Source organism: Limulus polyphemus, unplaced genomic scaffold, assembly GCF_000517525.1.
Source record: "Limulus polyphemus unplaced genomic scaffold, Limulus_polyphemus-2.1.2 Scaffold6598, whole genome shotgun sequence".
Classification (NCBI taxonomy): Eukaryota; Metazoa; Arthropoda; class Merostomata; order Xiphosura; family Limulidae; genus Limulus; species Limulus polyphemus.
In genome coordinates, this window is record NW_013672208.1 from 12,177 (window position 1) to 36,833 (window position 24,657).

The following is a 24,657-nucleotide window of genomic DNA, read 5'->3' on the forward strand; positions in this document are numbered from 1 at the left end:
AGATAGGGTAGAGAAAATAACATAAACTATAAGGATTTAGTAAATAAAAAACGTTTGAAATTCACATGAACATTTTTTTGCACACAGTGTATTCACAACAAATACTCAATATATTCATGGACAAATCTTTATTTTATTTTATTAAAAATACTTCACTAAGAAATATGATTTTTTTGTATGTGAAAGACGTAATATTAATTGAAAGACTGCCAAGTTTTGTGAAGATATACACAATATATTGAGAGTTATGAGCATTAAATTTATATCAACTTTAAACGAGTACAAAAGGTCATATGACTCGGTCAAATTGACCATTTTATACTTGCTTAGTCATTATAGATTTGATACTAACTTTTGATATAGTGTGCATACCTTCACAACATTTGGCAGAATTTCAGTAAACATTATAAGTCTTTCACGTACAAAAAAATCAAGCTTTATTTAGTGACATATTATTAATAAACTAAAAAAACATTTGCTTGTGATTATATCAATTCTTTTTTTTTACTAGTCTGAGTGCAAAGTGATTTTCATGTTAAGATTAAAAATACTTTTCTTCATCTCAAAAATTTCAGATTTCTTTTGCATAATATCTAAAACCTCCTAAATACATTTCAAATGTTTTTTTTCAGTAAAACTTTATATTTTATCTGTAATTTTCTCTACTCTAACCCTATATAAGGTTGATCAATTTGACCGACCTCATAACCACCCAAAAAATTTAAATAAATCTAAATTGCCCTTTTTTCTTTCTAGAATAACTTCAAATTGTAACATAAAACTACATTTGTTTATCCTAATTAGTTTTAAACTCGTAACAGTATACGTTTATTTATACGTAAATTTTATTGTCCTTTGGACTGTGTCTTACTACCGTTAACACCATTATAAGTTGCAAGTCACTTGGGGAACGTGGAACTCATGTTACACTATCAAATTACATTACCCACGAACTATTCTGAGCTGTTCGCGTGCATGCCTCATTTTACCTAATCTACCTTTAAATAACCTAAAGAGATTCATATTTTTACATTTTAGTTACTTTTATAATAATAAATAAAGAATACACATGAAAAACAAGAATTAAAGTACTTACCTGGGTCTTCTTTTTTTTTGCTTTCAACTGTCAATGATACTTAACCCAACTTGTTTTTTTTCTTATACTAATGGTGAAAATGCACTAAATAATTTATATTTTATTAAATAACGCCCCAAAGAACATGCAAAAAGCAAACAATGTCCCATAACTACCACATTTTTCTGGCTTTCTAACTATACAACAAGAGCAGTTACAAATTCATCCAAGCTAGTCAATATGTTTACCGTGGGAATGAAGCTTGTACTAAAAGAGAAATTGACAATTCACTGTTCAGAAAACACAGTAATATATGCTATTTGATAGGTGAAAACCTTGACTTTCTACTGGTTATAAATAATATTTTATTAGACGTAAGAGAGAACTATTAACAAATTCTGAAAGAGGGGATGTGACAGGTGGGTGTGGCAAGAGGGGTTTGATTTTCTATTTGATGGCTCTGTAACCACACAAGATTGAAGGCTATAAAAATTATATTTTGTCTGAGCTATAATAATTTTATAGTGAGTAATTTACATTAAATTTTGTACTTATTTGAGGGGTGGTGAATAAATTAAAGAGGAGGTGCCTAGAGAAAAGAAATGTCACATTTCTCACACTAGGGGAAATTCAGGATCCTTTTTAAAATATTGCCTTATAAAATTAAGTACTTAAAACTTATATACTATTAAAATATGGATCAGCTACAATTTTATGCTATACTAATTGGTATAACAAACAAAAAGTAGTTTAATTAAATTTTTAATGTAAGTCACTAAAAACCTACATGACATGTGTGTGTGTGTGTGTGTGTGTGTGTGTGTGCGTGGGGGGAGGGGGAGGATTCCATGCCATCTATATCAATTTTATTTAATTCTTTTGCTAAACAATGTTTGAGTAGTCAAATAATTTTAGTACATAGAATAATGTTAAAAACTGTGTCTTGCCCAAAGGTACATTATTTATACAATACATAAACAGTTTTAAATTTATAGAATTATAAGGGAACCAATCACTTTACTAATTGTGAAACCATAATCTAAAAAATTTATGTAGATTTTAATGCAAGAACTTTTAAAAGTGAAGTTTATAACTCAACCTTTCTGCTGCTCGTAGCTTATCAGGCCCTCCTGTCACAACTGTTATACTCCAGTCAACACAGCGAGCAAACCCTTCTTTGAGCAATAATTCTGCAATATTCCCATTCTGTAAAATGGAGAAAAAAAAACCAAAACTCATATAGCATATTTTTTGTAAACTTTGATACCTCAACATGACTTCAATGGTGTCCACTGATAGATATACATTTTGATATGTTATTCTGTTAGATCATAATAGCATCAGCTATAACGTGTTAACAAAATTTAGGTTTCATCTAATTTATATAATGAAACTACCTTATACCGTATACACCCATTCATAGTTGGATGGCTGAACACCCAAAGACATTTATATACTCAAATATTACCATAATCAAAATAAATGTTCAACAAAACAAATATTTACAGCTAAAGTATTGCATAAAAGACAGGATTGACCAAGTTTGAGAGCAGAAAGCTCCTGAAAATTCCACATACAACTAATGCCATGTAGCAACCTAACATCTTCCAAATTTGACATGAATATTGATTGGTTAAAACACTGATCTGCAATATTCCTTTAACCAATGAAAATGTGTGTTTCTACATAATGTGGTGTTGTCTTGTAGAAATTCAGCCACTACAAAAAGTAAATGCACCATGGCACCAACACAGAAAAATAACAGCAAATAAGAGCTTATATTACATAAATTTTGTTCTACATTTAATTTATTCAACACATTATTAATAAGATCAAAGTTTAGGCCAATCATAAATAAATTCAGTTGTCCAAAGAAAATTTTAACTTGTTCTTGGACATTCAGACAACAATTCGGATATACAAATCAGCCAAACCACATGACAACCATAGCAGATAAAGGTGTGGTGGAACACAATGTATCAGAACTACATTTTGACACTGTTTGGCATTTTGTAAGTAATGTGATGCCATTAAAAACTGATTGCTTTCAGGAAGGGCATTACATGCCCTTTCCAATACACAATATTCATACACTTTGTTCATAAAGATAAGGTCAGACTGAGGATTTAGAAGTTCCAAGACATAGATATCCCTTGTACTTAATGTTATTGGAAAACACTGAATATGAATCAACTTGGGGGATCAGCACCATCCACAAAAAGACCTGAAACAAGTTGTACCCCAGCCATGGTTGGCAATGTAACATATGAGAATTCATGAACACAAAGGTCATTGACACAAGTCATTCCTGTGTCCCCGTATGCAACATAATTAAGATGGGTCTCCACCTAGAAACCAGACCAATAGGTTGTGTGATTCACAAAGAAAAGACTGTCAGTCTCTTGTACAACTGTCAAATACTTCAAGCAGCTGGAGTATAATATGGGTTGCCAGACATGGAACTTATAGATTTTTGTGTGTTGAGACTGTTGAAATGGGTATTAAAAAACCATCACCTTCATATACTAGATGGATTATGGAAAGCCTGCAGAAAAGAATGACATACTTTAGACATGATAGCTTTATAACAAAGCCTCTTATTATAGAAACTCTGCTGTAGTGCTATTATCAAGATAAATGGTTGTTAGAGCATGACCAGACATAGCAACATAGATTGTAATGATACAATGAGGCTCCAAAATCATTTTAATACAATGTATTCAACCCCTCTGCTGTACAAAAAAAAAGAGTGGGGCACAATTATTTAACACACCCTGCCTGGTTAACTGCAACATTTTTCTGTACAATCAGAAAATCCCAAAATTTTTGTTTATTAAAATGAAAAACTTTATTTTGTTAGACAGTAATCATACAATATAAAGATGTTTATATTTACAATAATTCTCTATGTGGCAAAAAACATTTTACCATAAGACAAGCTACCTAATTCTATGAATAAATTTAAACAAATCTCTATTGTATTCTTTTCTAACTTACTGGATGTAGAATGCTTCCTAAAAAGTTCTGATTGGAAACAGATTCAAGGATCACCTCCACCTCTCGTTGAAGAAGACGACATTCAGTAAAAAACTTAGCTTCATCAGCAAAAGATTCTGCAACTTGTGACTGTCCATCTTCTCCCATTTTGAACGTAGGGCACTACAAAAATGAAATACAAAATAAAACATTAGTTATTCTAAATCTTACCAGATGTTGTACACTTTTTATTTTTGTGTTTAGTCTGCAAACAATTTCTTCAGAAATTTGGAAATAAAATATACACCTAGAAAAGCATGAATCCACAGAAATAATATTCTTTGTATGCAACTAACTAAAAGGTTCCCAGACAAAGAACAAAACACATCTTGACTAGTCAGTTAATGGGCTTTCCTACTGTTAATGTTGAAGCTATTTATGTTCTTCCAAAATTCAAGTTGCAAAAATGACAAAGAAACATACTGTAGAATGTTAAAAACATGTTTAATAGCAACCATTCATAAATATTAATTTTTTTAAACAGATTTGTTTTTCTTCCTTGATTTATCACTTTATGAACTGAGGAGCTTGACCAATATACCATTTCATCAACATTAGCCAGTATTTTAGTTCTTGGTAAAGTAAATATGGCTGATATTCTTTATACATTTCACTTTGAAAAACTGGGAGAAAAAAAAATTCTCATTTGTGCACATATCAGGACTCTATAAGCTGAAGTGAAACTTGGCTTTTGCAGGATAAAATTTGTAGTAAATTGTAGTAAATGAACTGATACAGGAGCTTCCATGATATTCCACTGCCAGAACTCAAATGAAAATCAAAATAAGTTGAAAAGAGCAACAAACAGGTTAAGCTACCACACTCTTTGTAATTTTGATTTAATCAAAAACATGGGACTAAGAGCATTCTTTTGTCAGTAAATCATTTTGAGTTTTCCAAAAATATCCATAACAATGGATATGTTCCATTATTTGATTAGAACCATTCATAAAATGCCTTGTAAGAAGACTGTTGAGTAAGTTAAGAAAAATTTACAATGTTATCAATATTGGTAGCATTGTATCAGGAAAATTAGTACTGGAATACCTCTAAAGATTTCGATGTAATACAAAACTTGTAACTGTGGCTATGCAAAATTAGCGCTCTGCTTCCTGTCAGGTAAAAAAAAAAAAATAATATATACACTGATGTTTAAAGTGAAACAAACCACACATTAGATTTATTAAATTTGACCAATTTATTCTTCAAACTAAATAGAAAAAAAAAACTCAATATTGCAGATATAAGTTAACAAACAATAATAAAGAATTACAAAATACAGTACCTATAAGAATACATACAAACAAATAAAAGTAAACATACTAAGATATAAAATGCAAATGCTGGGAATGTTATGTGGAGAATAAATCAAAAACACATGAGCAAAATCTATATTTACTGAAGTGTAGTGAAGATTGCCAATTGGCCAGCTTATCATTTGTGCTCAAACTGCCAACCAAGTTAACAAAAAAAAAAGATTCATAATCATATTGTTACAAAGACCTCTCTCATATTGTTGCATGCATTAACAGTACTGTATATCTGATGGTGTTTTCCATATTGTTACAAAGACCTCTCTCGTATTGTTGCATGCATTAACAGTACTGTATATCTGATGGTGTTTTCCATATTGTTACAAAAGTACCTACTCTCATATTGTTGCATGCATTAACAGTACTGTATATCTGATGGTGTTTTCCATATTGTTACAAAGTCCTCTCTCATATTGTTGCATGCATTAACAGTACTGTATATCTGATGATGTCTTCCATACAACTGCATTCTACTATTTTTAAACTTTTTCTCAGTTTATTGCTGAAATTCTACCCCAAAAATTTTTTCAATGCAGTTCAGTTTGTAATTCTCTTGTATGATAACACACATTCATGCACAATTGATATTTAAGACAATAATTGTACTGAATAATTTTATTTGTTGTATATTTGATGCTGTTAACATGCATTAGTCAAACAAGGTATGAAGATTGCAAGTAAAATATGAACCAGCTTTTAAAAATTTTATTTATTTTAGATCTGAAAGAAAAACTAACAAGAACAAATAGACAAAATAACATTAACAACATATAATACCAATTGTGTTTCAAAAATGATAGAATGTTTACGAAATATTTATTAATAGGACCCCAAACATCACTCAAAATATCCCAGCCTGCACTGAATACAGCATAAAACTAATCAGGTACGAGCTGGTGGGTTGTCTTTAATAACAAATATTTGACTATTTCGTGCATGTAATTTTGAGTTATGGTATATTATACTGTTGTCATTTGGACTTACATCTCTCTCCTCTCTCTTCTATAGCAAATTTTAAGCCATAACTGGTGAGCCTTAGCTAGAAACACTGTTAATTATTTTTGAATTGTTTATGCTTAAGACATAATTCTGAAAGTTCTGAAATGAAGTAACTTAAATATACAAAGACCTATTTAAATGTATTGTCTGATGTTATTGGAAGTTTTGGATTTTTTCAGAAGCTTTATCCTATGTAATTATTTATGATTTTTACATTTTCACCTAAATGATATTTAATCTTATGTTATACTAAAAATATCATTCCAACAACAGTCATGAGACACCTATTCACTTGTAGATAAAAATACATAGTTCGAAGCTTATTTCTGTCATGTGAGGAAGAGATATACTACTTTACGAGTCTCATTTTCTATAAATTAATTTTTTGTGAAACTGAAATAAACACAGTGGTACAGTGTGACATCAATAAAAATGGGGAGAGAGAGTATCTGGGAGCAAAGGGTAGACTTTCAAGGGCTTTTCCAGGACCTCCTGATATAAATCACAGATTTTCTGGGATTTCCAATACTGAAAAATATGTTTCTAAAATACCATGGCTTTCCAAGATTTTCATGACGTGTGCAAACCCTGTATTAGATGCTCAAATGTGACAACATTTAAAGTACCCTTCTAGTTCAATAGCAATAACCAGTTAAACTTTAGAAGCATTTTCTACATTCTTATTTTAATATAGAATTTTTCAGTTTATTCTAGGTATATGCAGTTTTCTTTAAGTTAATTTCATTTTAGCTATCTTTTTTTGTCATTCCTTGAAGATAGCAGTGTGATCAATTCAAAACTCCAGGAAAAGTGAAGTACATACATTGTTTCTTTGTGTTGTATCATTAAAGATTGTTTCATTATGTATCACATTTTGTGCCCAATCCATTTATTTTTTAACACAGATTTGATTAGTTTTAGCACAACTCAGTATTACTTTGTAACAAATTTTGCCAAGCCTCTTGTTATATAGAGGACCTAATTAATCTAGTCTTTGGGGAAATTGGTTTTAACTAACAATACCACATAGCTACAATATGTAAAAAAAAAACATGTTCAATTACGTTCGTAATGAAAGTTTTCAGTATTAGTTGGAAACTTAACATTCAATTTGAAAGAATGCACTGAAAATCATATTATAGACTGTGTACATTCATGGTGACAGACTGAATGTAGACAATGGTTGATGGACTATTGATTTATTAGCCTTCCTTAGTAGACACGTTTGAGAAATTACATTTGAAAATCAGGAAATAATGATACTTTTGACAATAGGCCTCCAAAAAAAAAAAAAAGTACAAAAGGCTTCTCTCGTTATTCAGCCATCCTATATAAAAGCAAAAAACTCAAGACATGTATACACACATATTTTCCGTTATCTACAACCATTTGTAAGTGTGTAATGAAAGTTCTCACTTTAAGTAAGAAAGCACCACACAGCTACAATACATAAAAATATACACAAGGGGTGAGAAAAAAAGTTATTTACAGCCTAAATGAATCTAGCAAACTGTAGTTGGTAAGAAAGAAAAAAAATATGAAATAAATTAAGTATTATAGTTTGAAATAGCCAACCTCATCTCTATTGTGAAAAGTTGTAGTCAACACTTATTACAGTCTAAATCTACTTCATTAAACAGTTGCACAAGTTGTTTTGTGCTTAAGAACAAACAAACAAACTTCTTAATTTGCCCTAACAAGTGATTTAGTAATGTGTTTACAACATGTTCTACATATTTTCCACTATAAAGTTATTTGGTGATAAAGGAATATTACTGCTTTGCTACACTTGGAAGTATTTATAGCTCAGTTTATTTGCATAATATACTAAGTTTAAAAATCAAGATCTACTGGTATGAAGCAATTTAATTTTTCTTTTGTTAATGTCTTTTAATAATAATAGTTTATTGATATTTTTTTGAAGATCCATTGAACCCACACAACATGGAAAGAGTTGGGACCTAAATTATTTTCAGATAGTACTATATGAAACTAGAGTTCTGGTTTCATATGTTATTTAATAAAATAATTCAATATTTTTTATACCTAAAAAGTACGATAAAAAATTTCAATAATGCACAAGACAGCTTTTGAATTATTTAATTATGGATTTAATGTCAAAATAAAAACTCGGAGCATTCTGCATTCCAAAATTTATAACGAGAGCCTAACTTTCTAAAATAAGCATATTCCAGAAATAATAATAACAAAAACGACTCACTCTAATTCCAGATATCATAACAGTCAATTGATAGTAGTCTGGCAGTAGAAGAACTCGAAGTGTACTTCCATCCCGAACGTGTTCAATAATAGCATTCACAGGTTTCTGATGGAGGGAATCAATGAAGTTCCGGGGGTTCTCTACTGTGTACTTTAAGTCTCTCACATGATTGTGAGATGGATCAGTACTCCATTTTCCTTTTCCTGCAGCCTTTGCTGCATCTTCAAGTTCACAGAGTTTCTGTTGAATACTAAAATAATGAAAAACAATTTCTCAGTTATCTAAGAAAGTTAGAGCAAATGACGAAGTTTGTTTGTTTGTTCCTAGGCACAAAGAAACAATGGGCTATCAGTGCTATGTGTTGTAAGCTTTCAAGCTAATGGGAAGGATGAAAAGTAATAAAATTACAATGTGATATTCTTTATCTGTGTGACAGTAAAACTTAAAAGTCTGTAACAAAATATTTCAAACCAAGTATCATAATTAACATGTTCAATTCATATTTTGGATATTTTTTAAGTTTCAAAGGATAATCAATCAATCTTAGGTAACTTACTCAGAAGGTTTTACGCCTGTTCTCCGCACTTCAGCAAGACCCTCAGCAACTACAGATTCAACTATGTTCTCACCAGAAGTATCTGGAAATGGAAGCAACCAGCATATTTTGAGAAGAGTAATTGAAACATTATTCAATTTTAAGAAATTGCATTACTAAAATAAATGACAGACGCAAATATAAACTAGTTTGCTAAACTAACATGATGTATATAGCTAATACGCCATAAGAACTCAAAACAAAAGTACATCCATGAACAAAGAAATCGCATACAATAACTTCAAACTACATGACAAATTGCTTGCATATTATACATCGAGATGCTCTAGATCTGTATTGAAAGTTTATATACAGTTCAGTCATACTTAACCCTGCAATTACTAATGAAGATCCTGTCAAATTCTTAAACATTTTTCTGAACTATAAGTAACTGCAATAAGTTCACAGAGTCCACGATTTTGTTGATAACAAGCCCCCCCCCCCCAAGTTAACAAGAGTACAATCAACATTCCAATTAATCCCACTAATTATTAATGGGGCTCTATACATTTTACATAGAAAATGATTTCCAAAAATGAGTTATTGATCAGCTCTTTACACAGAGTTGTAAGAGGCAGAGACATAATTCACATGATGCAACATGTGGAACCACCAGTAGCGAACACTATAAGAAGTTAGTAATTTGAGGATTAAAAAATTTCTATAATTACAAACAAATAAATCATGATAGAAAAAGAAAATAGTTCATAATTGAAAGGGGAAAAAGTTTAACTTGTCTGTTACCTACAGGTTAATACAAGATTTTGCAGAAGAGAAATCAAATACAATATTTTCTAAGTTACCTTTTCCAACAAAAACCAAGCCATATTCTCTTGTAGAGTTGGGAACTTTGTACTCAATAGTAAAGCAAACTTCCTTTCCAATGAGTTTTTTTCTCAGAAATTCTCTTGCTTCCCATGCATAAGGCTACAAAGAGAAAAGAACTATCTTATGGCATTCCTTAAAAAACCTTATGTAATAATATATCAAGTTATACAGAGGGGTCCATAATTATATTTCTTCTTTAAAATCTAATAATTAATTAACTAAGGAAATCCAACCATGAAGTTTCCAATGTCTTGTAACCCAACTCAAACAGTTTTTATTGACATGTCAGTAGACTTCTATGTGTGCACCATTAGTGGCTCTTAGCACATCTGACCAATATTTGATTTCAGTTCACATTCACTGCAACATGTCCACAGTTACAGTGGTGATAGCTTCCATTATCCTGGTCTTTAGCTCTGTGATGTTTGTTATTGTATGGTTGTATTTCCTTAGTTATTTAATAGTTAAATTTTAAAATAGGAAAGATAATATTGGACCACTCTGAATTTCTTTGCACCATTGTTCAGGGACAGTACTGCTTTCTGATGGAATTTTTAAATAATTAGTTTTGTAACTATATGTCAAAATTTCTGCTTACAGGTAATGTAGATTTTATAAATTCATGAATACTTATAAAACATTATGCTCTAAGTATTAACAGATAAAAACAACATAAATTTTGCCTAATTCTTTGTAATTTATTAATTGTTTTTAATTTTCTACTGAAATATTTTAAATCTAAAAATGTTTAGGTTCGCATATTCACTATTTCTTGTGTAAATAGTGAGGTTTTTTGTTTTTTATGCACTGCTTTGTGACCACTAAGTTGAAGTATTAGGTCCAAAGATAATGAATGGGCAATAAACAGAAGTTAGTTCAGGTTTGATGGTAAAGATATGATTACTAGTGTAGAAGTTTGTTAACATCTAAAAGTAAAGCATATAGTATTGCATTACAGTCTAAAACAAAATATTGTAATTAATGCAAAAGTTGGCTAAGTTGTAAAGATATGTATGTAATGGTGCTAGCTAAGAGTAAAACTAAAGTGATAGTATTCAAATGCTAAGTACAAAACTAAAGATACAGTAATAAATGAAGATGTTTCATTTTCTACAAAATTTCTAAGAAAAAATAAATTCCTAGGTTTTCTAGACCTACAGCATTACCTCATCCTTAGTCTCTTGAGACGATTCCACATTAGGATTACCCCGACGAGCTAGCTTGGGTGCATTGATATAGGACAAATTTAGCTGTTTCTCTGGTGGTGGTCCTCCTCTTGGCTGACCTCGAATTATAATAGCATCTCCAGATAGTACCTGGACAATGTAAAAATTACACTTTAAATAAGCATCTTTGATGATAATAGCAATTTCATCAAGTACTTGATCAGAACAATAAGATATGTGTAAGAATAATGAACTGTCATTTGCAAACTGAACAACAAAATCTAACTAACTGAACAAAATAAGACTAACACAATCACCTAAAGGTATCATAAAACAAGTTGAAAATTACATTTTCATAACTAGTTTTAAAACATTAGCTTTTACTAAATTGTAATATGTATGAAGTCTGGTTTAAAAAATGAAGAAACTTCACATATACAGACTAGCACAGCAAGATTACAATCAAAGCAATTTAACACTGTATTGGAGTATGCTGAGGCTTTACAGTTTGTTAAAACTTTGGCTTACAGTTCAAACATCATATGACAACTGAATGAGCAAAGTCCTAATGCATCAAAATGAGCAACAGAACCTCTGGATTGCCAAGTTTCTCTACACTAATTCATAGGAAAACAAAGGAACACAGGGATAATGTGTTTATTGGCTTACATTTACAGAAAAGGATCAAACCACAGCAGAACAAACTGTCTGAATCTTCAGTGCAGCTCAATGGTTACTGATAGATTCAATAAACTACGACTTACTCCATCAGGGAAAGAATGAGAAAAAGAGAGAAAAACAAACAAACTGAGTATTAATGAACTTACCAAGTGGAAAAACCCTAAATATCAACCACTAAAGTTTCAAGGAAACAAACATCCCACAGGTGCACAAAAACCTTATTTCATATGCCCAAAATTTCATTAAAAGCAACTTCATGCACAAATGCAAGTGGGGTAAGGACAGGTGGACTTTTTCAAAATACAACAGAAATCTCGAAGTATCCAAACTCAAAAGCATGAAGATAAAAAAAACAACAAAAACACAGTTCATCCAGAAGGCTGGATCATAGTCCATTAACTAAAGTCAAAACATACATACAGAAGTTCACATGGAACTATAGCAACAAGAACAGATTCTGAAAATAAAAATAAAATGCAATTTCATAAGAAAACCCAAAAACGCAACATGTGCTCCAACAACATATCGTGACTAGAAATATTTAGTCTAGTGTCCCTAATTAACATCTAGGGTGTAGAATTTTTTGAAAAAATTCTTATCCAAGGAACAAAATACTAGTAATTTCTACTTGCCCCCTATCTGTCTCACAAAATACACACAAAAAGTAAATAATAACTTTTAGTCTTTTGCATTAACTTAATAGTTGACATAATCAATGCAATGCTATTAGTAGTTCAATTTTTGTCAGGATTAACATACATTGCACTTTGCATCCAAATTCTTCACACATAAATTCATTCATGTATTTTATAGTTTTTAATTTTTATAAACATTACAATTTACAGTGCAGCAAGCAGAATACTTTACACACAAAACAACATAGAAATCATGCCATTTTGAATGCAAAGCTTTTTGGAATATTTCATTTAAATCTGTTTATGGATCTGGTTAATATTCTTATTTGTAGTAATTTGTGTTAACAATATACCAAATAATGATTCAATAAGATTGGTAGTGTAAGTATTACACATGATATATTATGTTAAGCAAGAGTAATACACATTTAGATACAATTCAGCTCATTAGTAAGTTATAAAATGGGCTAAATAAATTGTATTATTACATAAATATCATCTAAAGATTAGTTGATTATTTATTCTTAGACTACGATGGTTAAGAGTAGTTTAGGTTTTATATGTTCAGAGTTTGTAAGGTGTGGATTAGATTTAGAAACTCAGACCTTTCACACAACTTTTAAAGAAGCTAGTAGTGAAATTTGTAGGGTAGAGGAGAAACTGGAGGCTATCCTAAATAGAGTACAGATTGTCAGGTTTATATATGTATGAGCTGGATTCCTTACAGTAGGTGTCTGTGACTTGTTAGTGATAAATTTCAACAATAAACAAACAGTACATAGTTCACTTGGTTTAAAGTAATATATTAAAACAAGTCAAACACATATAAAAATGTTCATTATAAGGTTAATCACTACAGTTGTATCCAGAGCTTTAAATAATTGTCTCTTTTCATCAAAGTCCACATAGACTGGTTCAGTTACTTTGGAACACAATTGACAAAAAATATTATTCTCTGCTCTGTTATTACAATACAATCTGATAAATTCACTTTAGAAATTGCCACTACACACACTTTATGGCTAAACTAACAATCACGCAGTCTAGCACTACCCATCTATCTAACTATATGTCTTACTAACTAACTACATTTTGTGCTTGTATTTATAACTTCACCAAGGCCTAGAACTTTCAACACACTACGAGATATTATGATGCAATAATACTCAATCAAAACAACAAGAAAAAATTAGAAGGTTCTAGTATCATGACATAATAATAATACAAGTGCCAATTCACAACTGAATTACAGATTCATGCACAGTTATGTAAAAAAAAAACCTGTGATAAACTATCGATCCTAAAAATAAGTACATTTAACACTCACACTATACTTAAACCATCTAAATCATAACACTCCCATTAAACTTAAACAGTCGTGTATATCTAACAGAAATGATAAAGAGAAGGGTAAACTGTAAGAAATGGCAGCAGGATTTCAAGAACTTGAGCTTTTACAACCAAGGGGTACAGTAACTTCCTATTTGTAATGAGCAAGTAAGTAACAGTTATCAACTTTTAGCTTGTGTAGATTAGGAACAATGGTAGAAAAGGAAAACAAAGGGACATACAAGGATAGGAATGAAAAACATAATAAGGTTAGAGTTATAGGTGACAGTCAAACAGTACTAATTTCAAGTGAAGTACCTTAGGGCTCAGTGTTAGGATCTTTACTCATTTTGATTAATATCAGTGACATACATGAAGGAATGGTCAATAAATTTCTAAATCTGTTACTAATATTAAGGTTCAGTGTTGCTAGATGTAAGGAGAATGTTGCTTGTTTATATATAAAAAAATATCGGGATTACTTGGTGAGTTGGGCAAATAAATAGCAGATGGTTTTTAGTTACAATAAATGCAAGGTAATGCATCCGAGATACCATAATTTGAATTATAATTTTCATGGGAATAACCTTAACAGTATTATGGTAGATTAGTCTCTTAACCATCCAAGCAGTATGCTGTTGCTAATAGTAGATCAAATATGATTTTACATTGTATCTACAGAAATACTGAATACAAGTCTTACCTGGGATGGAAAGATTGTCATATGAAGACATGTTAAGATATCAGAAGTTGTTTTTTCTTGAAAAAAAGAATAGCTAGAAGGAATATGATTGAGGTGTTTAAGATTGTTAAGTGAATTGATAGTGTTGAGGGTTCATTTTTCTTTTTTGTATTTAAGTGGTGGAAATGGTAGGTCTAGGAGACAAATATAAGGTTACGAATCATTTCAGCTCTATTCAATACTCTATCTCAGTAGATTTGATCATAAGTTACCAGAAGAATACATTTCCTTATATTAATATAGGGATACCATTATTTAAATCAAATCAACAATGATAGAATAAAGAGTCAGTGATCTGAAACTAATCAATTCTGCTAGGTACTATCCTCATAAATCAATAAATTACAACAGAGCAAAATGTCTGTAAAAGTTAGGAACTAAAATATACTACCAGAATTAAGCACCCAAATTAGGAATGTTGTAAATGCTAAATATTTTTGAAATAACATTTTTACTACTTTAAAAAATCACCCAAAACCCAGGTAAAAAAGCATGAGCTGAAAAATTTTGACTGTAACATCAGCCGAACAAACTAGATGCAAATGATGGAGTAATATATATATATATAATCTCAAACCATATATTTATATATTTAAAAAAGCAATCTTCAGGAACCTTTTTTTCAAACTAGGATTTTTAGAGTCCATCTATCAACCCTTTTTACTTTTAAGACCTGGTAGTTTAGAAGGCTATAACAAGTCTAACCAGGAGTTTGCACTGCGAGTTCGAATACTACTTACTAAATTTTTGTATTTTAGAAACTTGTTAAATTATATTACAACTTTCATTTGAATGTATTTCAGACAGTAAAATCACAGTTTTCAAAACCAGCTGTAATTTAAAGTTATTTTTCTAGAAAGCAAAAGCATGGTCCTTATTATCAGAACAATACATGTTTTTGAAACCTTGTCAATGAAGAAAGTATAAAAAGATGATCAATTTTACTGTACAGGATTGTGGATTATATTTCTTTATATTCACTTGAATTAAAAGCAATTTCAATGAGTAATGCTACAAACTGCATGAACCACCAATCTCCATGTTGTTACTGAAAAACGTATATTCACAAAATCTAGAGCAACAGTTGTCCTTGAGGTTCCTTTTCAGTAACATGATTCTCAGTAGACCTTGACCTTGAATGGTTACTTAAGACCATCTCTAAGTTTTAATTGATTCATTTCAGAAAAATATATGAAATTAATTTCTACTCTACCAATCTCATATTAGAAAAATTAAAGCATTAGTTTTAACTTATCCTTAAACAATACATATCCTCACTTTTAATCCTGTCATAGTCTTAATAAAATAAAACTTTAAAGTTTGAGCTCCCATTACCTTCAAAATAGTCCAAACATAAGATAAATTGAAGTATGATTTTTGCAATAAAAATACATTACAAAATGTTTTGAGATTACCCTTTAAAAGATTAACATCACCATTAACTTATCAAAGTAAGATACTTATGCAGACCTAAATTACCTCAATTAATATAGCTAAATTAAAATATTCTCCTATCTTTGCATATGGAAAGTCAAAATAAAATCATAATGTTTAGAATGATTTATCAGTTATGTAGGATCATCGTTAGTGGTTTTTCTGACCACAAGGGAAAGGTTTGTTTCTTTGCGATATTTGCATGCAGCTACACGAGGGCTATCTATACTAGCCATCCCTAATTTTGAAGCAATAGATTAAATATAAGACAGTCAGCAGCACCTATTTATTTTCTACTCTAGATGAGTAATGGGATTTGACCATCACTCTTACAATGCACCCATAGCCTCAAAGTGTGGAATGCAATTTTGTAACAATGGGACTTAAGCCATGAATCCTCAGGTTCACATTCTTACACACTCATTAAGCCACATTTGGTCAAGATCAGATGTATTACTTCTTCTCCTTTATTTGTAAAAACACTAGTAAGAGATTTATTAAAACCTTAGTCATGATCAATTCCTCCAAATCTGAGATATTTTATAAATCTTAAAGGTTTATTTTTTACATACTTCTGACCTGAAATCTCTATTAGCCTAATTACGAGGAATGTGATAAACATTTACAGACAACTGTGATATCTAACATTTTGGGTTTTAAAAAGCTTCAAAGCTTTATCAGCATAGGCATTTTACACTATTACGAAAATTTACTGCTCTTTTTAGGCCTACCAATAACTTTCTTTACTTTTATTTTGATAAACCTGAACATCTTCCACTTTACCTGAAAGTTTTATTGCCTTTACAAACTTAGTGATTACCTTTAGAACTGAACAATTAGAGGAATTTGCTAATCAATTAATCATTGGGGTGCTACTATAGCATGTGGTCTACACAGATACCATCATCTTCACCATTCTAACTTTAGTTTATTTGCAATTGGCACCAGTTATTATAAATAACACTTTTAAACTAATAAATTACAAAATACCATTATATAACATTTTGGGAGCAAATATAATCGGAATAAAATAAATCCCAACAATCAAAACTAGCACAAATATAACCTAAATTTAAGGTACTCTTTTGGAACACACAACTTATTAAATTATTATTATTTGCTGAACAAAAACTTAGACAGATATAAATTACTTAGCAAAAAATTATGTTTTAATGAATTATTAAAATGGTGATGATGATAATATCTGTGTAAACTGCACACTACAGTGTAAATATCTTTGTAGACTGCACTATAATAGCACCATCATTGGCCTCGTTAATAGATTACATTCAACCACTAAACTATTTTTACAAGATCGCTAAAGAAACAAATCTATAGTTCTCACAAGATAGTTAAAAAACTTGTAATGCTGAAAATCTGGTTTCAGTACCTACAGCATCCAGTACACAACTAACTGTGTAACTTTGTGCTTATCAACAAACATAATGAACAATACCTACATTGCTTGGATAGTTGAAATAAATGAAAATTTGGATAATCAAAAACTCTAACTTTGATAAATTAATTTTTGTGAGCTAACTAACTGATCAAACTGAACAAATTTAAATTAATCAAATCAATAATGGAAAATGATGATTTCAATATTTCAGTTACTGGATAGTTGAAATCAATGAAAACAATAATAATCTGAAACACTAATTTCAATTACTGAAGTATTTTTGTAAAAACAGATTTAATTGTAATTTGAATTAATCTTATATGACACAGATGTAATCAATGTTCAAAAATAACCGATTATATCATCAATTAATCAACTTAATTGCCAATTCTTTATGATCATTTTTCAAAAAATTACCATATTCATCCATGTTTGCATTAAATTGTTAGAGGAAAAACACTTGTGTATAAGTTCAGTTTGTAACTTAAGAACATTACACTCAATAAAGAACTGTAAGCTACCAGCTTTTAATCCATATGACAAGATGTCTTCCTAAACACCGTTTAAGGTAGCTGTATTTTTTTTGTACAGGGGTGTGTGCAAGAAGCAGCAAGCAGAGGTATGGCTCCCAATAACTTTATACATAATAAATGGCTGTTATTTTGATAATTGTGATGCTGTTAATTTCTGTATATTTTTGTGTATGTTTCAATATTATTTATATATTCATGCGTGTTGTGTGCAGTTGTGCTCCTCCAGTAGCAGTAAAATTTAAATTCTTGTGCACAGTCCCATTTGTGTAAAATTGTTGTGGTTTTGACAATTTCCTATCTTCAGCACATTTGAGTGGTGGAATGAAAAGGTTGGAATAAGAAGATAGCTTTGGAAGTCTAGATGCAGAATTATTTTTTGACAAAATGATTTGTTAATTAGTTATCCATTTATGGAATGGTTTATTTGATGATGAGGTTTGTGCAGTGAGTTTTAATTTGAATTTTAAAACTTTTATTCCATAATTATTTGGAGGTGAAGTGATATATACTAACTTATGTTTTTGTGTGAGAGAGAGAAAGAGGAGGGGTGCCCTAAAAGGTTCATTGTCTATTCATTTCTGCACACTTTGAACCAAATACTTTACAAATTCAAAGAAAGAAAGAGAGGGTGCAATAGCTTTCACATTTATAAACAGTTGTCTTTATGTTGACTCTGGCATGTATTTGACAGAATTACAATACCAAATTCATTACCATTTGCAAAAAGAAACTGATAGCAGAAATGTGAATTATTCATGCTAGTCCAATTACACTATCAAAAAATATGACATCACAAATAAGATGTTTATTTCAAATTAAATTATCACTGACTAGTTCGTAGTGATGGCACATTCAACTTCCTACACAAAAATTATATAAACCTTGTTATTTCTGGCTTGATTTTGCCCTTCTTAAAAGTTAAGTCTTGCCAATATTTAATCAAAATTAACAGAATTTCGCCTTTAAAACTTATATTTCATTTAAAACCTACTTTACGTTCTAATATATTATTACAAGTACTATTGAACAAATCTGAAAACACTGTTCAAGTGTATGGCATATCCTCTATGTAAGCAAACTACATATTATTTATAAAGATAATTTATTGCATCAATATATGCCTCGTTACAACTAATGACAGTGTAAAACTAAAATTAAAAAGGAGATCCAGAATTAACAACTTCCAGTTCCACGAGATAAAAATAAAATACAAATGGATAAAATTGTTAGGTATAAAAATATTTATGATTTCTGTGGACGTACTGAGTACAAGTTAAAATTTTTACCTATAATGTATTTTTAATTTTTGAAAGAGTAATTATCTCGAAGGTGTTAAACGCAAATTAGACTATTTCCTATTCATGCTATAGTATTATTATTAGGCTTAATTCTAATTCAACGTTTTGTGATCGAACCTACGTCATATAGCATATGTTAGGATTTATTTCTAGGCTTTGATCATGTCACGTGTACACTTTGTAATGGCTCGTGACACGCGTACTGTAATACAATTAATTACTAATACTAATAATACAATGATTGCATTTTCAAATAACCCATATACATAATAGAACAAATTCAATACTTGTTTCACAATTCCACGCTGAGCTGCTGGAGGTTGCGTCTGTTGTGGTTGAGACATATTTAAAACATGTAACAAACTATTAATCGAACAATGTTTCAATAAACGAAAAACTCGTGGCACGTCTATGAACTGTAGTTCTGAAATAATACAGATCCACGTGAACCGGCTCCTTAGTTATAACTTGAATGTATACCTGAAAAATAATAAAAAAAAACAGCGAGCTTAAAACAATGTAGGAAAACATTAATTTTCAAAATGACATATCCGGTAATTACACTTGAAAAGAAATACTACCAATAATAATACCAAAAAGACATAAATAAAATATATACACTCACTAACAGATCCTTACGCCAGAGTGGGTAAAGAAGCTGATGTGGCCAAAACTCTTGCACTCAGCGTGCATCAAAGACACAACACTATAGCAAAGAAAAATAAAAGAGTAGCGGGAAATGGAGTAGTAATACTAAAAATATTATGAGTATATTCAATATGAGTATAATATAAAATTTTATGTATAATATTTTATATGTATCATTATATAAATAATTTATGAGTTTTATTCTCTTTCGATAAATTGTTTTTAACTGATAATAGTCTATCATATTCAGAAATAGGTGTTTTTGCTTTTTTTAGAATGACAAAAATTGTTTGGAAAGATAAATTATGTTGTAACTTGTTCATAAACTTGCCACTTTACTATTATCAGGATAGCTTCGTAGACCAGCAGTAAGTTTCGGGACTTTACAACGCTAAGATCCAGGGTTTAATTCCCCGCGTGGGACAAACATGGATATCCTATAGTGTATCTCTGCGATTAAACAAACAAACAAGAATATACTATCATCAGGATTTTTCCAAAACTTTGCTAATATTGATCTGTTGTTTATGTTTTTCTAATCAAAATGCTTCCCCCCTCAGTGGCTCAGCGGCTGGTCTGTGAGCTTATATCGCTAAAACATCTGGTTTTGATACCTGCGGTGGATTGAAAACAGATAGTTCGTTATGTTGCTTTGTGTTTAACAAAAAACAAACAAAATCAAAGGGTTAAAAAGCTAACTACTGAAGTGTGTCCATGGCTTTGTAATAATTTTCTAATTTGTCGTACTCTTCATGAGCTCAAATTTATGACGAAAATTGGGGTATTTTCTTTTAAAAATTATTAATATTATCACGGTCTGGTATATAAGCATACCATGTGTTTCAAACTCTCTTATTTTGAAACAGTATTTTTCAGAAATTGTCAGTTCTTTATATTTATGTACATTTTTAAAATAGCACATTTTCAAGAAAGTAATTAAATTACTTTCAATTTAGCTATCTTTGTTCTTTGTCATTGTCTTGAATTAACACATAATCTGCCTGTGAGTGTTATGACTGTAAGGTATTTGTGACCAGTCTCGTTATTTCATTCTCATGAACTCAGTTAATCATGGAACTCAGAATTCCTTTGCAATTTTTTTTTTACGATTCTTCTGTTTTCTGTGGACCTTTCTTGTCTCTATAAGGGAAATCTGTTCAACCTGAAAATACAATAGAGTGGATATGAAATAGAAAATTTAGATGCAATGACCATAGGATGTTATTGTAGATTTTTCTGTTTTCTGCATTAACACGTATATTGCCATTTAATCCTACTCTTGTGTTATCAAAATTAGAACGGCTTCATTGTAACAGAAGCAATATTTCCACAATTCGGATGACTTATAACCAATAGGAAGGGTCAGTCACTGAGGAGAAGTGGTTGTTCGAGAGCTTTTGGGCCTACAAGAAGTCTTGTCCTGGACATCATCTTTCCCTAATGCAGCTAAGGTTCTTATCTTACATTTTATTGCAAACAAAGACTCAGGAAGAAGAAGAGCTGCTGATGCCTGGTTCACCAAAAGGTTAGAACAGCAGTTATTTCCTTCCTATGAAAATCGACTTGAGTGCGAAGAAACCATCGATGACTGGGGGTTATGAATGTCGTGTAGCATTTAATGAGGCTGAGACGACTGATTGAGGCAGGCTGAATAGGACTCCCTGACCTTTGTCAGTCAGAATAATCCAACCCCAGCTATGTTCAAAGCCATCCAAGAATGATCAAGAAAGACTAGGGGTGACATTACTAGAAGACAGTTGGGATCAAATTTTGAAGATTGTAAACCACAGGGTAGTGTTGAGCCTCTCCAAACAAGAAGTATACTGGAGGAATGATTATGGATCATGTAGGAAATTGGCAGTGAAGAGCCAATGGAACTCATTGCTCTGCCACCCTAGAGCATAGATCAATTATTCACATGAATGACAGAGTCCCTGAGCATGCTTAACACACTATACTCATGACACGGAAGACATCTCAGTCAAGTAATGGCCATAAGTTCCTGAGGTTTTGGCCATGTTTATAGATCCCCATGAATGAAGCAAGATAGATCTCACATCCAATATTCAAGGGTACAGCATAGGAACATTTGGACCTTTTCTGAAAGCAATTAACTTAAGGCAGCTAACTGCTTGAAAACGCTGTTCTCCAGAGTAAATTGTACAATGCCTGATTTGAAGTTTAGACACTTAGACTCCTAGAACCCATCGAACACTTCAGTAAAGCAGAACTTTGAGACTGTGAGAAAGTCATTGCCAAGTTGTGCTGAAGGTTTGGTTCATTAAAAATCAAGCAATTCATTGGACTAAGTTTGTAACAAACTTTGTTCTTGTGAATGGAGATAAACTAGACGTGGATGGAGAAGTGAATCTCTAACAATATCTAGGAGACGTTGCTCAGATAATGAGGGTAATCACAACAGACCTCAGTTCTAGCATCACCATCCTCGGGACAGACATACTGTGGAACTTATAGGCCAGTTTTGCCTGTGCAACTGATGATCTGATGTTCTGTGAGAGAGATATCTGATGCCCATGAACAGTGTACTGCGTGATGTACATGGGAGAGAAAGTTACAGTAACCTCATGTAAACACATCATATTCCACAGTTTACTAAAGTAAGAATTCTAGTATGACAGTACCATGTATTGCTGTTATAGAACCCAGACATGAAATCTGCTGTTGCCTGTATAGAAAGCAAGCATAATCAGCAGCTATCTGTCCAAGAAGAGAAGAAGTCCCAGGGTTGACTTGCAATTGTGGACAATTATTTGTCCAGCTTCCCACTGGAATTGTCATTGGCATGATGAGCAAAGTAGAAATGATAATGTTTCATCCATCATTCCAAATCCACAAGCAAGTACACAGTTACCAGAACATCTAAAGTTGCTAGTTGAGGATTGTGCAAACAATCTAGAATCAAAGCAGCAGGAGCAGCTTCGAGACTTTTTGTCTGAATCTGCCAATATATTTGTGGGACCAGGTGATTAATTGAGCCAAACAACAATAATTCCAAATAACACAGTTACAAGGAATTTATGTTCAATTAAACAACAGATGCATAGGCTCTTCTGGAACACTAGGGGTGTATCCAAAGCTGAGATATAGTGGGTGTTAAAAGGTGGAATCATACAGCCTTCGGAGAATGTTTAGTCATCTCTAGTAGTGACTGTCAGAAAGAAGGAAGGTACCTCCAAGTTTTGTATTGATTTTATATGGGTGAGCTTGGTAACATACATTGATGTCTTTCTTTTACCATAAACAGACTAATGTCTGGATGCATTGAAATGTCCCTGTTTGTTCAACATTTTGTATCTGGTATCCAGATACTGGCAACTCGAGTTGGATGACAATGGCTAGATGTAGTACTGCTTTCAGGAAGATAATTGGCTTGTATGAGTTTCGTGCCATGCCAATCAGCCCATATAATGCGTCTGTCCTTAGAAGAGGCTAATGGCACTTACACTAAAGTGGCTACAATGGGAGATGAGTCTGTTCTATATAACATATTGACGTTTGGATACACATTTGAACCTGAAGCTGAGAACCTGAAAATGGCATTTCAGTTGATTTAAAAAGGCAGGATCGAAAATTAAACCAGGAAAATGTGCAGTTGTAAGCATGGAAGTAGAATTTCTTTGTCATGTTTTAAATAGAGTTGGGACCTTCTTGGATAATGCTAAAACAGCAGTGGTATAAAATTAGTCTCAGCTTGTGACCAACCACGAGTTCATTGTCTTCTTGATTTCACGCCATACTATAGACAAGTTGTGGGTAACTTCTTCAAAATTCGAACATTGTTAGTGGCTCTAACTAACTAAAATTGAGATTCACTTCACATGCTTTAGTATAAGCCCCAGTGCTGGTGTATCCACGAGAAAACTGTGGATTATTTTTAGTTAATTTGTTTGTTTGATGGCACAGAGCTACATAATTGGTTATTTGTGCTGTACTCACCACGTGTGTTGAAACTGATTTTTAGTGTTGTAAGTCCACTGAGCCACTGAGTGGAACTTGAGCAGTATAATCATATATGCTAGTCACATTTTTGCTGCTTTAGAACACAGTTACTGTACGATGAAGGTAGAACTGTTTACAGTTATAATCTTTGTAAAACACTAACAATTCTATTAGTATGGCAGAAAGTTCACTATTTAAGTGGAGTAATCATTATTGAAATCGTTGTTGAACTTTCAAAATTCAGAAGGGATGATAGCACAGTGGATAAGAGCATTGCAAGAGTATGATTTATTCTTACAACATCAATATGAAAATGCTAATCCAGTATCATATGAATATTACTCAGTAACTCTGCTCAATAACTCAGAAAGCGAGGGTTGCAAAGCCTTTTCCATTCCTCCAGTGACACCCCTAAAAAAACTCATTTGGAAGACTCTGAACAGCAGTTACCACCACATTTTGTTCCTGTACCTCGTTTTTTCATTCTGCATTCTTTGTCTGACAAACCTTTAGGGAAAATATCTCCATTCTTCATCCAGAAGTGATTAGAGGGGCTTTCTGGCTTGTTGAAGTCAGTTAAGAAGCTATGTTTTGGGGACATCTTGGTGGAAACATCTACATTAAAACACAACGAACTCCTCCTGAAATCAAAAGCAATTGAGGATATACATATTGAGATTACTCCTCATGCTACTTTGAATTCCTCACTAGGAGTTATCTTTGAGAGTGATTCAAGACACATCTCTGATTCGAAGATCCTCACTG

The 24,657-nt window shown here is 31.6% G+C and overlaps 1 protein-coding gene across 1 annotated transcript in view; it reads right to left on the minus strand.

Annotated features, from left to right (window-relative positions):
* The window catches only part of LOC106473894 (staphylococcal nuclease domain-containing protein 1-like), a gene marked incomplete at its 3' end in the record, with an annotated part of 32,081 nt that extends 12,111 nt beyond the window's left edge, over nucleotides 1–19,970 (minus strand). The window contains exons 1-8 of the mRNA XM_013934577.2: nucleotides 19,910–19,970; nucleotides 19,572–19,764; nucleotides 11,234–11,383; nucleotides 10,043–10,166; nucleotides 9,201–9,282; nucleotides 8,645–8,894; nucleotides 4,073–4,234; nucleotides 2,175–2,281 (exon numbers count right to left, since the gene is read on the minus strand). Coding sequence (XP_013790031.1) covers nucleotides 2,175–2,281; nucleotides 4,073–4,234; nucleotides 8,645–8,894; nucleotides 9,201–9,282; nucleotides 10,043–10,166; nucleotides 11,234–11,383; nucleotides 19,572–19,628 — 932 coding nt within the window. The remainder of the gene's footprint in view (nucleotides 1–2,174; nucleotides 2,282–4,072; nucleotides 4,235–8,644; nucleotides 8,895–9,200; nucleotides 9,283–10,042; nucleotides 10,167–11,233; nucleotides 11,384–19,571; nucleotides 19,765–19,909) is intronic.
* Nucleotides 19,971–24,657: the final 4,687 nt, after the last annotated feature.